Below are 17,754 nucleotides of genomic sequence, written 5' to 3'. Positions count from 1 at the left end.
AAAATAAGATTGAGGATAAACGAAAGATAAAAATGATCAAAGCAGAGAGAGAAAAAAATAATACCTGTCAGACTTCAATTATAAAAATTAGTTTTTGAAGGTTAGTATTAGAGCAAGTATATTTGTATTGTATATGAATATAATCAAAAGGAATTTGTGGAAATAGAATTAAAATTATTTTTTAAAATTTATTAGGTATCTGTATAGGAGAACTGCATATTAATGTCAGATTTAATTGCAATTAAATTTCTAATTCATGGTTTGGTCTCAAAAGCTTATTATTTCGTGAAGCAAAATTTGTTGAGTCGTAACATCTGTTGCTAAACAAGGTGTTACAGTGATAGAAAAATAAATGTTTGTTTGCAGAAGAAATACTGTAATTGCAGTTCAAACACAGATTTAAAAAACAACAAAAAAAAAAACAATATTAAATGTTTTGCAGATGATTTCTTATTAGTAGACAAAAGAATTAAAATGGCATACTTAGGCTTCAGAACTGATGTTCACTTTGTGCCAGGAAGCGAAGATCTCCATGCATGCTAATGCTCTTAAAAAGATTAGATACATCTTCATTTCTGTATAAAGCTGGAGACACTATATCTTTTTCCAGCTCAGCTGGTTTGTACTAGGAAAGCTCTTCTAATTGTCACGAGAATTCCTTATCAAAATTAATTACTAGTGACAGAGTACAGTAGCATTACAGTGCTTTGACCAAGAAGGAACTGGGGCTCTTAAGTCTGGGGAAAAGGAGACTGAGGGGAGACCTTAATGCTCTCTTCCAATATCTGAAAAGTGCTTACATCAAGAGTGGGGTTGGTCTCTTCTCACTGGTGACAGGTGACAAGACAAGCAGAAATGGCCTTATGTTGCACCAAAGTAAGCTTTGGCTGCATATTAGGAAACACTTCTTTACAGAAATGGTTGTTAAGCACTGGAATAGGGAGTTGATTGAGTCAACATCCCGGGATGTGTTTAAAAACCGTTTGGATGTGGTGCTCAGGGACATGATTTAGCGGAGGGTTGTTAGAATTACAGTGGTATGGTTAGGTTGTGGTTGGACTCAATGATCTTAAGGTCTTTTCCAACCTGAGTGATTCTATGATTCTATGATTCTATAGAAAATTTCAATGTTGAATATACTGTCAAGTCAAAAGTGGAGTGTACCACTGCTGCTAGAGATGATCTAATATAATATGTGCTTAACAGGAAGCACATATTATATTAGTGTAGAAATTATTTGATAAAATAGTCTAATTTTGCCTAATTCCACTTGCATATATTCTCAGTTCCCTACTTGTAGAAGTGGAAAGTAATAAATTGGTCAAACTAATCAGGCAGCATTGTGTAGGTATGAATGCCAGAAAGAAATAAAATATAGGGGCTTTTTTTTTTTTTTTTAATCCCTTTTGAAATGTCATTGGATCTGTCAGTTCAAATGAGAAGAGGCTCTATAGAGGCTCTTCTGGTAACGGTTTACCTTTTACCTGAGGTAATGAAGAAATGGTATCTATTTTCCATCCATTTATGAGCTTTTGATATAGAGAAGGTGCATTGAACAACATGATTAGAGCTCGCATGCATAAAGTGAATATAAAATTAAGAAAGAATTAGGACATTGTCCTTTTGACTCCCATATTTGCAACAAGACCCCATTGTAGCCAAAGGCTTCCTTTGTGTATTATTAGATTGAATACTCAGGTTTTTCCCTCATAGATTCTAAGATGCAAGGAGGTACAATCTAAACAATAATATAATCTTGGATGTTTAGTTAGTTTGTTTTTCTTCCTACTGTACAGCAAGAGCTTAATCATTACAAATTAAAATTGAATATCCAGACTTTTCTTTTTCTGCACTTCAGTAAGATCTAATTGTCTTCCTTAAAATAACTACCTGTCTAGACGGGAAAGCCATAACCAATTTGAAGAAAAGACCTCAATAGAAAAATTGTATTATCTACTTTTCTCTCAAAAAACAAACAAGCAAACAAGAGTTTGAAAGTCATTAAATATACTTCTATGTTTCCACTGTTAAAACTCTTAAAGCTGTGAAAGCCACTCTTGAATTCTTTTCTGATTCTTATGTAGAGCTGTCCCTTGATGCTTTTAATTATCCAGTTCTCTAGAACACATTTGAGAGAACAGTACAGAATATATTATTGAATGCTTACATATTTATGCCTACAGCAATCTAATTTTTTTTCTTGTTCACGGAATGAATAATTTTTATGATTTTATTTGGTATAAATCCTCTATATTTCTCACTCATGCTTCTTCAAATTTGTGATCAACACAGTATTGATTGCGTAAATCCATGTTCATGTGAAGTTGTTCTTGTCTTGATAGAAAAATAATCATTTCACAGTCAGTAAAATCCTAAGCAGTGCTGACAAAGTCATGGTTGCTTGATGACTACAACACAGGCACCAGCTCTTCCGATATTTAAGGAAGCCATCTGCATTAAAACAAAACAAAACAAAAAATAATAAAAAACAAACAAACAAACAAACAAACAAAAAAACAACAACAAAACTGAATAGTCTAGTCATGCAAGAGTGAGCCAAAGTTTTTTGTCAGTATTAATATAAAATATTTTAAACAAATGGGATTAAATACCCACAATGTGCTAGTACTGTAGTTTTAAATTACTTAATCGTATATTGTATCTTTTGCTTGAAAATGTGTGTGTGTGTGTGGGGGGGAAAGCACTATTATGACATTTTGTTTACAACAAAATCACCAATTGCAACCACTTTGCACTATGAAAATGCTTCTATTCTTATACAGTTCAGTACTAGGTGCATACATATATTTCAACATTTCAAAATATCCATCAAAAAAAGGCAAATGAAATTGAAAAATGAAATGAAAACTTAGCTCCCTACATACAGTAAACACAGTATTTTCACATGAAACATCTTCAAAACATGCCTGTCAGCAATTAAAATTCTGGATTCATTTTAACAATTTTTGTAACATTACTTCTGCACAAAAAACAGGTGGAATATATATTAGCTAGTTTTACCTGAATGGTAAAAGATTACATTTCTAATGAGTGTTTATTCTCTCTTCTACTGGTTTCTTAGTTCTTTTTCCTACCTAAAGAGGAATCTTTTAACATAATAACTGAAAAAAAAAAAAAAAAAATTAAGAATACTTCCACAGCCATTGTGATCTAAGATACCAAAATATTTTTTCATAAAAGAAGTGGTTTGGGTTTTTTTTGGTTTTGTTTTGTTTTTGAGAAAATATCAAAATGCATGAGAAAAAATACAGACTATAAAAAGTACCTGTGTCCATTCATTAGTTTGAGGGTCATAGGCTTCCATAGTGTTCAAGTATGTTTGCCCATCGTATCCACCTACTGCATACAACCTGTCACCAAGGAGACAGACACCAACAGCATCTCGAGGCATACTCAGTGGAGCCACCATTGTCCATGTGTCAGTTTTTGGATCATACCTAATGAAGGGAAATTGAATGCACAGTGAGAAGCAAAGTGTTGTTTCATGCTGATCTTCATGGGAAATACAGCCATTTTGCAGAAAAACAAAAAATCCATGAGCACCTTATCAAAAATATTTCTGTAACAGCAGAAAGAAAAGATTACTGTATTCCCAATTCATGTATTTTAATGTTGATTTGAAACTTTCAGTTAACTATTTGAAAAAAAAAATAAATAAATAAAGAATCCTAAACTATTTATGGTATAAGGTGTCATAACATAGCTCTGAGTAGAAGAGCAATATCTTAATGTATATATTTATGTGTAAATTTGAAATAAATCATTATATTTTTGTAGAATATTAAAGTATTTTTGCAATAATTATATTCTACTGTGCTAATATAAAATGCTCATAGCCAGAAAACCTCCCCAGGAATTCATGTTTTTAACTTCATTTCAGTTAGAATCTCTCTACAAGTGAAGAAAATAGTACAGTTTTAAAGACAACCATCACAGAATTTCTAAAACTGAGAGCAGAATTACATAATAATAGACAATCAAAAATTAAATATTTAATTTATGCTATTAACTTAGATATTCATTAACAGTGTAACATCAGTTAATACCAGAGGCCATTTCAGTATATTTAGCATCTACTATAAAGCTGAAATCAATCCATTGATATTGCCTCTCAGTGAGTTACTAAGGCAGCCTGGAGTATTAGGTTAAACTCATTTTTAGGTGATGGATATTTCATTCAGATAACAAAGTAGATTTTTACATCAGAGTATGATAGAAATACTTTTTTTTTCCGTCTATAATATGTAGTAGAATCACTTTTCAATCAGTTGAGAGAAATGAACAGTTTAATGATGAAATGTCTTGGGCAGACTTCAGTCATTTGATGTGTAAGGTAGCTCAGACTTTGGAAATGATGGTCTAAATTAACTAAAAAGGAACTCTGTGATGGCTAAAGTTCTCCATCGTTATATAATATCATTACATTATTATTGCTACTGAGATCCTCCCCTTATGGATAGAATGTGACACTACCTTACCAAAGGAAAATATCCCTCGCTTCACATTCACATCTTACTGATGTCATTGCTTTTCGGCAATAGGTACATTTGTGAACAACTGTTTTCAAGGATGAAGCCCAAGAAGAATAAAATTTCATTAAAAAATCTCTTGACAAACACCTTCAGAATTCATGAAGAACTACAACCACTTCCACTGAGCCAGACCAATGCATTACTTTCACAAAAACCAAGTCCCACTAGATTCCACTAGTTATATGTTTGGTTTTTTTTGTTCTCTTTTTTTAATGTTTCAATAAAAAGTATTTTAAAATGAAATAAGTTTTGTTAGTTACATACATTGACTATATTATATATTTTATCTGCAGCCCAAGACAATTCCTCTTCACAAAATGTGGCCCAGGCAAGCCAAAAGATTGGACACCCAAAAGCTAAACAAAATGCTTAAAACTTTATCAGCGGGATAGAATTGCAAAATAATTTGGTCAAGGTGTTTTTGTTTGTTCATTTTGTAATCGTCCAAAAAAGTCTGAGTTTTCTAATATTTTTTCTTTTGCTAAAAACAACTGTACCTTTTGGTTTCACAATAATTGTATATACCCTAAACTGAGAAGGTTTACAGTAAAGTTCATTAATGTGGGAAAAAAATGAATTTGAAATCAAGGTGAGAAAGGAAAAAAAAATCTATAAATAACTTGTTTAACTTGTCAATAGATATTGCATCCAGAGCAAGCAGCATTCTTTTTCAAGTATTGCTTCACTGCCACAATATCTCCAAATTTTATAATTCTTAAGAAGAGGTTACTCAGTGTCATAAGAAATCCTTTAAAATTGCATCAACATAAAAAACTGGGAAACAAACTAGATGTCTTAACTGGTATCGAGCAGGATTTAACAGCAGCATTCAAAAAACACAAATATGTCGTCACTAGATTTAAGTAATGTCGAAAATATTTTTACAGAAGGTAAAACTTTCAGGGATATATGAGATAATATGATAAATCATATAATAAACACTTATTAGACTTTGGCATCCTAAGTCATTGGAAATATTTTCTGGAAGGAGCGTGAATTTTCAAATGTAAAAGTAGATGCATTGAAGCCATATTATACACCTGTCAGTTATTGGCAGTGCTTTGAGATACTGCCCATTTTCTCATGGAGACTTTCATTCAGCTCACATCTACTCAATGCAAACTAATATTCTTCCAAGTTCTGACTTCTTAGTTTTAATTTTTACACTGGAAGATAGCTGCCCATAAAGCACATTATTCATATCAGTGCAAAAATACCTAGACAAAGAACACTGTATAACGCAATTCATACACCAAATAGGTAAAGTATGTGTGGTTAACTCATTGCTATTACACTCTCTGAAAAAATCACATGTAATGGGAAAGGATTTATTTTTGAAGAATTTTCTTGTCAAAATCGGAAGGAAAAAAAAAAAAAAAAAAAAAAAAAGCTTCCTTATAAGTACGAATAAGGAGAGGAAGTAGTGAAGATATTGTCACCAGTTGCTGTTAGAAGTTGGACTCCGTGATCCTTGTGGGTCACTTCTTTATGATTATGATTTTAGTACTAATACAAATTTATTTCATGAAAAAAACTGGGTATTGTTATTTATAGATAGATAACCATCAAGATTAAGATGATATAGACCTGGGATTTCTCTGATCAACTTTCCATCCGTTGGAGATAAGGAAAACATAAGTATTTTGCACATGGGATAAAGTCTAAGCATGAGGAAAATCATATGGAATAAGTTTCAAATTAGAAATTCAGGATTCAGGATTACTTGTTGAATAACTAGTAAACTCAAATATATATAAAAAAAAAAGACAAAAAATGACATTTAATACATTTTTAAACACTTAATGGAAAAAAATCTCTTTCCTGGTACCTGTCTATACCTATTCCATGCTTAAATTAAACAATTGATCAAATATATCTGCTTTAAACTTTGCTACCTGTATATGTATGGTAAACGTATTTTACTGTATTCTTCTTCAAAACATTCAAAACCAGAAATTTAAAAAAGAGAAAAAAAAAGAAGTCAAACCCGAGCGGAACATCTGAAAAGTACCTTCAAAATGAGTGGCACTGCCCTACTGGATAATCTTGAATTTGCAGAATACCAGCTTGTGAAATACAGGGTACTGCAAATATAATGTGTAAAGCTGATACCCATGTAGGGGAAGTGATAGTGCTGTTAAATATCTGTTATATCCTCCTTCTCTGCTACATCTTTAGTTACATTATTATGTTATACAGTTATTTCAGGCCAGAGTTTTTATCTCCTCAAAGTTTATTAATGTCTCTGCAATGTGTAATGTCTTGATTCAGAAACAAAGATTTATTAAATGTTAAGTGAAAAGAGGTAAGTTTTGTGTCGAATTTAAAATTTAACAGCACTGTGAGAGAAAAAAAGGAAAAGAAAATAATCTCCAAAACTATTCTGTTGGAAGCTTCTAAGAATTTTTTTACAGGAAAAAGGAAGTCAGTATGTCTTAGGGAAAGAAAAAAAAAGTCTGCTGTAAATTTCACCATTATATAAGTAAGAAAATGATGCTTCCAGACAATATATTTTAAAAATGTATGTAGTAGATACCTTTCTACATAGTCCAGTAGTCGTGAGCAGTGGTTAGAAGCAGGAGCATCATGACCTCCAACTGCATAAAGAAAGCCATCACATGTAGCCACTCCTACACCTCCTCTTCTCTTACACATTGGAGCACACATATTCCATTTATTTGTATGAGGATCATAATATTCCATTGAACTCAAACATGAGCTTCCATCTCGACCTCCAACTGAATATAATCTAAGAAAATGCACAATAAAATATTAATTAAAAAAAACAGTTTAGAACTGTAGAAATAAAGGATTTTTTTGTTGTTGCTGTTTGGTTGTGGGTTTTTTTGTTTCTTTGTTAGTGTATTTTAAGCTGACTTTAACAAATGGGAGGAAAACAAAATATGCTTTCTCAAAATCATATGAATTTCATCTGATCAGTAAACATAGATGATTTTAATATTATTACTAAATCCAAATTCTACTTGTATTTTGCACAGATCCATAGGAATTAAGATATTTTCATTCTGGAAATGGTTATCTTTGTTCTTTGATTATAGCACATACTGCCAAAAGCCACTGTGATACACAGATTTTTCTCTATGAATTTATAAATCACATGAGCAGGGCTGGTACTCAGTTGTTCACCAGAATATACTATGAGGATTCAGCTCTGTACGGAAATCTTGGAAAATTTCAGAAAACATTTTAAATATGAAATGGCAAAATGTGGCTTAAAAGACCAGTTTCTTTGTTACTACCTGCAGGCAAGATTCTTGTTTCCTCCCATTTTTTGTAAAGCTTCCCAGGAGGAAACAGTTCTGATAACTATCTATAGTCATGCTGCATCCGTGTCTTATATGAATCCTTTTGCAGTCTACTGCCTTCCATACAGTGCTTGAAGAATTACTAATCAACTATTTGAAAGTCCAACCACTGAGTAATTTAGGATGCAAAAGCTGTCTGTGGGATGTAGTTATTCATTTGGAAGCTTTTACTGTCCTAACAGTCCATGAATTCAGAGCTACTTAAATGTGCATTCACCATTATATTTCCTTGGCCTGGATTCTGATGGATAAAGAAAATGTAATACCACCACTAAATACGTCACAGAAGTTGTGAGATATTTTGGTACTGCCTGACAGATATACTTCTATTTGCTAAAGTTTCAAGTAGAGAGAAATATAAGGGAAAAGATATTTAAGCTTCTGAGTATCCAGACTTACTGGATATCCAGAGATATTTACCTTTGTACACAATTATCATGTATCCACACGTGGGACAAATCCACAATTAAGACTGCTACATATTAGGGTTAATCTGTCAATATTTGCATTTTTTAAACTGCTTTATGTTCAAGGTGGCAAGCAGAGCCTAAAGTTCAGTTGGCCAGCTACTACTGTACTGTTCCTCTATCAGAGAAAAAGAGCTCAAGAACAGCACTAAAAGGACATGTTAGCAATTGATCCAAATCCATTTACATGAAAATAAATCTAACTATCTGCAAGGATGTTACTGTTATTTGCAGAGAAGATCTGGGACTTGGTTCAGTTGCACGCAGACAGTGATCAAACGCTGATTACTGTATTTAGAAGAAAAAAGCATGCCCTACAAGAGAAGACTGCCAGAGTTCACGAGTCAGTTCAAATGGCAGTAGATAGTTTAATATAAATAAAAATTAAATTAAAAATTCCTAAAAATAAAATTAATTCCTAAAAGTGGTGACAGTGGTATACAGGCCTGAGATAGAATTCTAAGTAAATGTTTGGACAAATAAACACTTCACATGGTTTTAAAAAATGCAAAGTACTAAAACTTCTGCAGGGCTCAGTGAGAACCATCATGTGTTCCCCTAATCTAACTGGCAGAAGGAATAACTATCACTTCTGGCATGAAAGTTCACTGTGAAGCACTGTTTTCCATTTGCCTACTTTCCCATCATTCTAGGTTTTGATTGTGTTTATATCTAAGTAATAGACCAGGATTTTGCTTCCCCATGTTGGCTCCTTCACCAGCTCTATCAGGAAGTTATCACCCACACACTCTAGGAACCTCTGGGACTGTTCTTTCCTGCTGTATTATAATTCCAGCAGATATCTGGGAAGTTGAAGTCCCCCACAAGAACAAGGGGGAGAGATCTCAAGACTTCACACAACTGCCTATAACATGTCTTATCCACTTCTACATCCAACAGGTGACAGGACAAAGGGAAATGGCCTCATGCTACACCAGCGAAGTTCTAGATTGGATATCAGGAAAAACGTCTTTACAGAAAGAAGTTATTAAGCACTGAAATCCATGTGTTTAAAAACCTTTTGGATGTAGTGCTCAAGGACATGATTTAGCAGAGGGTTGCTTGAGTTAGGGTAGTATGGTTAGATTGTGGTTGGACTTGGTGATCTTGAAGGTCTTTTCCAACCTGAACAATTCTATGATTCATTAGATTAGCAGTACAATTTTATTTCATAAGGGTCAATTTCAGACAAATACAATTTGAAACTGAATTGTTTTAAAACACTGTAGCTGAGCCTGGATGCTTCAGTAAGGAAACGTTTCCACTCTTCTGCTAAATTCTGTAATCCACAGTTACTCACTCTAGCCCAAAGTAACTAGGTAACAACAGCACTGCAAACAGTGCTGAATGTCCAGGATACTGCACAACTAACTGAAGTTTTTGAGATACTCATATCTCAAGAAATTTAGAACTCTCTTTATTGCTCAGTCATATTTAATTAGATGACTTTGAATGAATAATTTTTTGTAATTTTACCCTTCTTGGTAACAGTTCAGACATAAAAATTTCTGCATGGAAAAGTATAATTGATTTCTCTAAAAATGTGTGATAATCTGTCATTACTGTGATAAGATTTAAGCCCTGCAACTGCAAGGGCTACTCTTATGTCTCTCAGTTAACAGATACCACATCTGATCTGACTGATTTGTTGAATACACTTGTAAGTAGATTTTCATTTTCATGTGCATACGCCTTTAGAATTCAGACACTGAAGACAATTAAGTGACTGAATTTAACAAATTAGTGTTTGTCTTTTTTTTATTATTCATTTTTTATTTTACACTGTTAATTCACAATACTATCTTAGTAACTTTACCTTACCTAAGTGCTCTGTACTACTTCTACCTGCTCTTTTACTGTACATATACCACTGGGATACAATGTGTACAATCCACAAAAAGTCTAAATTCACAAAAAGTCTAAATTCACAATAAAGGCATCTTTCCTATTTCTCCCAGATAACTGGTATCTGTAGACTTCTTGCAGATGTCTAACTTTTGCACATGGTAACTTCTGAGTGCCTACAATATTTTAAGACTTTATTTTCAACATTGCACAATTAAGAAGAACACTTCAGAAGGAAGCACAGGGATAATAATCACATAGTAAGCATATCTTCATTTCACTTTTGAGTTGGGAATATTCTGTTTACTGAACTGTATCTCATTCTATGGAGGTGAATCCTATTAAAACTGTTTGAATTTCTTTTATAATCATCTCTGTTTAAAAGGAAAGGTCAGCAAGGAGAAAAAAAAAAAAAAAAAAGCATTAATTACTGAGTACTTTATCTCCATGGTTCACAATGAAAGTTTTGCCTCTGGAGATGTTACAGATTTCTATTCCTCAACAGCCTAAATTTCAATTTATTCAGATACTGTGAGTGGATATGAATTTAGCCTCCTCTGAACTGGAAGTTTTTTGTTTGTTTGTTTGTTTTGTTTTTTTCAGGATTTGGTGAGTTCTTTTTACATTAAGATAGGCATAGATTCCTAAACGTATATATATATGTGCATATACCATACACACACTTAGGTCACACCAAAAGTAATGCCTCCTATTTATTTATATGGAAACAACATACACAAAGAATACAAGAACACCATTTGAGAGAGCAAACTCTCAGCTACAAAAAACCTTTTTTCAGCAAAGTAGGAGAAAGGAGAAATCATGACTAGTTGGATCAAAAGCATTTATCTCAGTGCTATGATTACAAACCTTTGATACCTAATCAGAAAAGACATTTTTAAATTCAGTTTGACAAACCAACCTCAAAAGAACAGAGTGCCTTTGATGTGAGTTGCTATAGCTTGTGAAAACAGTTGAATCATGTCTTTCCGGCATTTCTTAATGAGGTTCGCCTTTCAAAATTCTTTCACCAAAAATATCAAAGACCTTGTCTGGTCTTTTGTTTAGGCCCCTTTGTGGCCTTTTCTACCTTTCAGTATGCCTGAAAGAGCAACAGAGGAATACTTTGTCAGAAAGGAAATCTGATGGGTGGAAACAAGGGGAAGGTTGGAATTTTCATCAGTGCTAGCAATCCACATCTGACCAAGGAGACTGTGCAGATGAAATCTCTCTATCCGCACTGCCTTGGTTAGGTCAGTTGTTCACTGTGGCAAAAGTTGAATATGACAATTTTCTGAATGGAAAGCATTAATGAATACATTTCTATCTGTAAATTTGGAATGGTACTTCATGTATTTGGTAACACAGGAGTGGGATACATTAGGAATAAATACAGCTTGTTAAAGAAAAAATGAAAAAAAGTCATAGAATAAGTGCCAACAATTAAGAACTATTAACTACCAGAATTTGAAAAGACTCTGAGAGTAACACCTTTATATGAACAATATCATTATGGCAAAACTCTACTTCCTACACTAGAAGGTAAACTTTTCTGAAAGAAAGAACCTGTATCAAGTAAATTTAATTGTAATCAAAGTTACATTTTGGGCTACTTTATCTTTGCAAGACTGACTGCAAGTTCCTCCAGTTAAAAACGTCATTGACTGTATCAGACTACACGAGAAATAAGATAAAGTAGTCTGTAAATTATTATTTTACTACAGTATAAGGTCAAGGCCCCTTATTCTCCGTCTTGTTTATTAAAACATAAATGGAGTGCATCTGTCATTAAATAAGAAAATGTTTTTGAGTTCACAGAATGACTTTGTGCTAGATTGAGCTGGTATAGTATACTTAGGATATTCATTTGCTTTGTCAGTTCAATCATTTTAGATCAAAATATTGTTCCATACTTTCTTTCTCTATATTCGTTTATTGCACAGTTTTTTTACTGAAGTAAGAAAATCATCAGTGCACTGCAATTATATGGATGACTAAAAAAAAAGTCTTAGACCGTTTAGTCTGTGACCTTCACAATGAACAAATCGTTCTCAATTCACTGAATTCAATCAATAATGAAATGCTCAGCTAAAGCTGCTCTACTGATTCAAAAGAAATTTCATTTTATCTCAAGAGAAGTTACTGAGAAGTTGATTTAGTTTCAAATTAGAAAAAAATAGTTAACAGTGGATATGACATGAGATTTTGTTGTTGAAAGTAGTAGATACTTGATAGCTTCTGTAATAGTTGTCTAAGTTCATAAAGATACTTATCAAATTATATTAGCTTTGTAAAAAATTTATTAAGATTTAAATGTTTACATATCCTACTTGACGTATAAATATGTGGAAATAAGAAAGTGTGTACATACATTTATATGTACACATATGAATATGATGTCCACATATAATATCTATATAATTACAATGGGATTCACATTACATTCAAAAATTTAGACTATGCAGTGTGAGCAGATTGCCTTCTTCTGCCGTGTATTAGGCTGGAGAGGTGGGCTGACAAGAGTCTCAAGACGTTCAACAAGTAGAAGTGCTCAGGGGAAATATCAATGTATAGGAACACCTGAAGGGAGCATGCAAAGAGAACAGGTTTGTATCAGTAGTGCCCAGTGCCAAGAGCCAATGAACACAGATTAAAACACAGAAGGGGCCAGTCTAAACATCAAGAAGCTTTACTCACACTTTACTGTGTGAGTGACTGAACACTGGAATAGGTTGACCAGTGTGAAATGATCTTGAAGATGTTCAAAAGATGCCTGTATGTGGTCCTGGGCAACTTGTTCTAGGTATCTCTGCTTGAGCAGAGGGAGTAGAACAGATGACTTCCACAGGCCCCTTCAACCTTAGCCATTCTGTGATTCTAAATTTTATTCATTCTGTCTGCTTGCTCTGAAGTATTCTTAACACACAAACTAAAACATAGCATGCTATGTTATATTATCTACACAAAATCTTTTATCCACTGTAAAATTAGGAGAAAAATAAATGTGAGTAGAAAAGACAGTGTTTGCTATTACAAAACCTGAATGGCAGTCCTTGCAAATGACTGTAATGCTAACTTTATGCTGGTCAATGATCACCTAGTAGAAAAAAATCTTGCTCATGAGGTTAAAAAGACAAACAAATGTATATGGTGCTTTATACTCACTGAAAAGATGTAGATGCACAGAAAACACGCAAAATATGAACACAGCCTAAGCAGCTGGTAGCCTGGTAACTAAATAGCTGATAGCCTAAGTAAGTTCCCACTCTGTAATTTAGCAATGGTTTTAGCATCTGCCATGTTTTCTAACAATCAAGGCAATGCATACTGATTGTAAATGTGTCATGCTTTCATGTGTTGGTCATCAGTTTTCCATGTCATAACATCACGTAGTACAGTAAGAGCTGAATGCACCAGTTCTGGGTGCCTGTCCCAGAAGAGAAGAAGAACATCTTCCAGAGGACTGTTAGCTGTTCTATTACTGTTTTCCACTCAGGAAAAGATAAAAACTATTCATAGATCACGGGACCACTTTTTTCAATCTTCCAGTTAGTCTCTGTTTTGAGTGCCATATTGCCTCAGCTTACTTAGAGTAAAGTCTTTGTTTTTTGGAGACTCTCTGTTTTTATTTGATTTATTATCTTCAACTCCAATTATATTGTATTATGTTGTGTTATCTTGCATTCCAATATCTTACTTAGAAAATTAGTTTGTTTCTCCTCAGATTGTTGCCACTGTTTTGTTTTTAGGCCTATCTCCCTACCCTTTTCCCTTTTCCCCTTTCTCAGGACGTGGGTCTGTGAGTCCCCCTGCCATGTTTGTCATGGAACTGGGCTGAACCAGTCCATAAACAACTGACAAAATGAATCTTCCTTTTCACTGTGAATTTTCATATTTCATTGTCCTCTTCTAAGAGTCACAGATTTACTAACCTAGGAACATGAAAAGAAGCAGACTTTTGCAGAGATTCTTATTTAACAGCCTGAATGTAAAATGGCAAGTTAAATCTTTCTTGAAAAACTGAGAAGATTATGATGCATATTGAATTGAAACAGACATTCACTGAACTGTTGGGATCCTCAGATAGGAAATAAGAATTTGTGTGTAGAGAAGTACAAAAGAAAAGAGCAGGGCACTGAATTAGTAACAAGCCTTAATGATTCTGCTACGATAAAATGCCACAGATAGTTTACTATATGATGCATGAAAGGCAAAGCAGCAGAACTCCTGGAGGAGACTATAATCAGCCATGCAATCACATTTTGTAGGTGGTTATATGAATGCAATACATTACAAATTCTCTTGTGCAAAACACTGAACTGCTATTAAGGACTTAGTGGAATTATTAACCTAAGCCTCTCTGAGGTCATTACACAATAAATATATCCCATATGTATGGCTACAGAACAATTTTGATAACCTTTCATATGCACATACTGATTTGGTTTGGATTTTGCTATTTTCTTGAAAATGAAGGTTCAGTAAGCTAACTACTAACCTTTCTCATATTCAATTTGCAGTAATGCATAATAGTTAACACTAAATACTAAACAAAAACAACTGCTACTTGCAACGAGCACAATTTTAATTTAAAAAACACAAGACTTATTCTAGGTTTGTTTCATTATAGGACATGAAAACAAAATATTACTCTGCACATAAACTGATATCTGAATTGGCCTGCTCCCTGTTTCTTATATAAAATTAAAAAGCATAGAGCTGGAAAAATATTGCTATGAAAAAAATCCAATTTGTGAGAATACATTACCAAATGAATTCAATTACTGTAAAACCAGTGGAACTCAATATAACTGAATGAATATACATTATAACAAATATTTTTAAACATTACACTTGATTTTATCAAAGCCTTTCCACAAAACACCAATTTATCTGAAAATCTGAAACATAAATTTGCATGTGTGTGAAAGGACAAAATAGTATATGCAGTCTTCAAAAAAATTTTAACGTGCTTTATTTCTGTGAATGCTGAAGTAGAATTTCTATCATGCTTAAGCCATTTTAAATTCTATCTATATAATCAAGCAACACAGTAAATCTGTTATTGTCAATTTACTATAAATTATCTCATAAAGAAAAGAACCTCACATTTTTATGTCTTTCAATTAAAAAAACGCGAAAGGGGAATACATTTAAATATCGTCATTAACGTAAATAGGAGAATGAAAAACATGATGTTAAAACTATTTTACTGGTTTAAGATTATCTGTATTTGTCACAGAATCACAGAACCATAAAATGGCCTGGGTTGAGAAGGACCTCAACATGAGCAGGGTTGGCAACCACTAAACCAGGCTGCCCAGAGCCACATCCAGCCTGGCCCTGACTGCCTCCAGGGATGGGGCATCCACAACCTCTCCAGACAACCTGTTCCAGTGCATCACCACCCTCTGTATGAAAAACATCCTCCTACTATCTAATCCAAATCTTCCATCTCAGTTTAAAATTGTTCTCCCTTGTCCTATCACTACCCACCCATGTATAAACAGTCATTCCCCCTCCTGTTTATACTCTTCCTTCAAATACTGGAAGGACACAATGAGGTCTCCACAGAGCCTTCTCTTCTCCAAGTCCAGTTCCTTCAACATTTCCTCATAAGAGAGGTGCTCCAGCCTTCTGATCATCTTAGTGGCCCTCCTCCAGACCTGCTCCAATAGCTCCACGTCCTTGTTGTTCTGGGGGCCCTAGGACTGGATGCAGTACTCCAGATGGGACCTCAAAAGAGCTGACTAGAGGGGGACAATTATCTCCCTTTCCCTGCTGGCCACCCCTTTTTTAATGCAGCCTAGGATATAGTTGCCCTTACAGGCTTCAAGTGCACACTGCTGGCTCACGTCCAGCTTCTTGTCTGCCAGGACCCCCAAGTCCTACTCGTGCATCTTCATTTATTTTCATAGAAAATAGAAGAATAGAAGCCCATAGAAGTATCAATCTTCTTCATTTAAGATACCAAAAAAAAAAAAAAAAAAAGCAGAAGTCACAATCTGAGACAGAGTTCCCTGGTTTCCTTTATAACTGAGGAAGCAAAACAGGAACTTACAGGATATAATTCATGCTGTCCTAGCATAAGTGTCTAGAATAAGTAAGATGTATGATAATTTAAAATTATTTCTTCAGTTGATCATAAGGTGAGCTTATGAGGACAACTGACTCAGTTGTAGATGTCTATCCAGAAGTATCTGAAGTTATGTGTGATGAATCCCTCTCCCACCTCTAAATTTTAGAGTTCACATCGTATTATTTTTTGACAGGCAGCTAAAAGCAAATACTTTCATTTGATAAGCAAAAGTAATGAGTAGTGTAGGTACACTGCAAACAGCATCTTATACTATCACACAAAGAGAACCTTTTACAAACCTCATGTCTCTAATTTCATTTCAGAAAATTAGATACTCAGAATTTTGCATAATTGTATTGCTGGGATGCAGTTTGGCCCAGGTTTCTAGCTTTAGTGCATGCGGCTCCTTAATAAAAAGTGTCAGCACAATATCGTGTTACTGTAAAATGAGTTTTAAGGATCACTTTAAAAAAATAAAAAGTTCTAAGAGAAACTTAGAATCTAAACACACTTAGAATTGCAGATTTAATGCAGATTAATGTCAGAATCAAATTTCTGTTTATTTCCTGTATGAATGTAGTTGCCTTCAGTCAAAGCAGGTTTCCTGGGTCAATTTCTGGCTGAAGCAAGTTGAAAGAGCATGCAACAAACCTCATCACTGGATATTTTAGACTGACAAACTCGGTTAACTAGAACTGGCATATACAAGAAAGATGAGTCAACTGACAATTTTTCACACTGAACATACACACTGAAATGTCATGTCTATTTTTTTATGCATTTGATATGAATATTAAACAAAAGGAACAAGTATATATATAAGCATATATATACACAGAAAAACGACATCTGACATGAGTGTAAGAACTACAAGATTTTAGGGTGTGCACAATGTGTCTGTACTTACTTTAAAAGTTACCTCAAGTACAACAGGACAGAAGTTATTTACTACTGTGTGTCACAGTTATTTCATACTCCTAAGAAATGCATTTGAACTGTAAAAGAATACCCTACTCACTTGCCATTTAATGCTGCTACTCCAACAGTGCTTCTGGCAATTGACATACTTGCCACAAATGTCCACTGCTGACTTTGAGGGTCCCATCTCTCAACTGTATTCAAATAGCTCCAACCATCATGGCCTCCCACTGCATAAATAGGCCCTTCAAGCACTGTAACTCCTAAAATGAAGGAGAGAGTGAGAGAATGTAAAAATATTATTTCTCTGGAAATAATAATAATAATAATAAATGTTTTCCATAAAGCGATGCCTAAACTTGCATACTCAAGGTGAAAATGGAAACACTGATTTGAAATTTGATAAATTAAAAGTTAACATATAGGAATAAAATTAATGCCAATGAGCATGGCTTTATGAAGTTCTTGTCAAACAGACTCAAGGTCTTTTCAAACAAACCTAATTTCATTCTTTGAGAAAGTTGTTTGCTTCACAGAATTATCTGTCAATGATGTAAGCATCTTAA

At 33.8% G+C, this 17,754-nt stretch overlaps 1 protein-coding gene across 2 annotated transcripts in view; it reads right to left on the bottom strand.

Moving 5' to 3' along the window:
- Positions 1-2,391: 2,391 nt before the first annotated feature.
- The window catches only part of KLHL1 (kelch like family member 1), a 220,081-nt gene continuing 204,718 nt past the window's right edge, over positions 2,392-17,754 (bottom strand). For both annotated transcript variants that reach the window (XM_042839007.1, XM_042839008.1), the window contains 4 exons: positions 17,289-17,451; positions 7,090-7,302; positions 3,287-3,458; positions 2,392-2,451 (listed from right to left, as the gene is read on the bottom strand). In XM_042839007.1, coding sequence (XP_042694941.1) covers positions 2,392-2,451; positions 3,287-3,458; positions 7,090-7,302; positions 17,289-17,451 — 608 coding nt within the window. The remainder of the gene's footprint in view (positions 2,452-3,286; positions 3,459-7,089; positions 7,303-17,288; positions 17,452-17,754) is intronic.

This window comes from Centrocercus urophasianus, unplaced genomic scaffold, assembly GCF_019232065.1.
Source record: "Centrocercus urophasianus isolate 14NV4802_14NV808 unplaced genomic scaffold, USGS_Curo_1.0 seq_9, whole genome shotgun sequence".
Classification (NCBI taxonomy): Eukaryota; Metazoa; Chordata; class Aves; order Galliformes; family Phasianidae; genus Centrocercus; species Centrocercus urophasianus.
The sequence above is the reverse complement of the archived record's forward strand: the minus strand, read 5'-3'. Positions and strand labels throughout refer to the sequence as shown.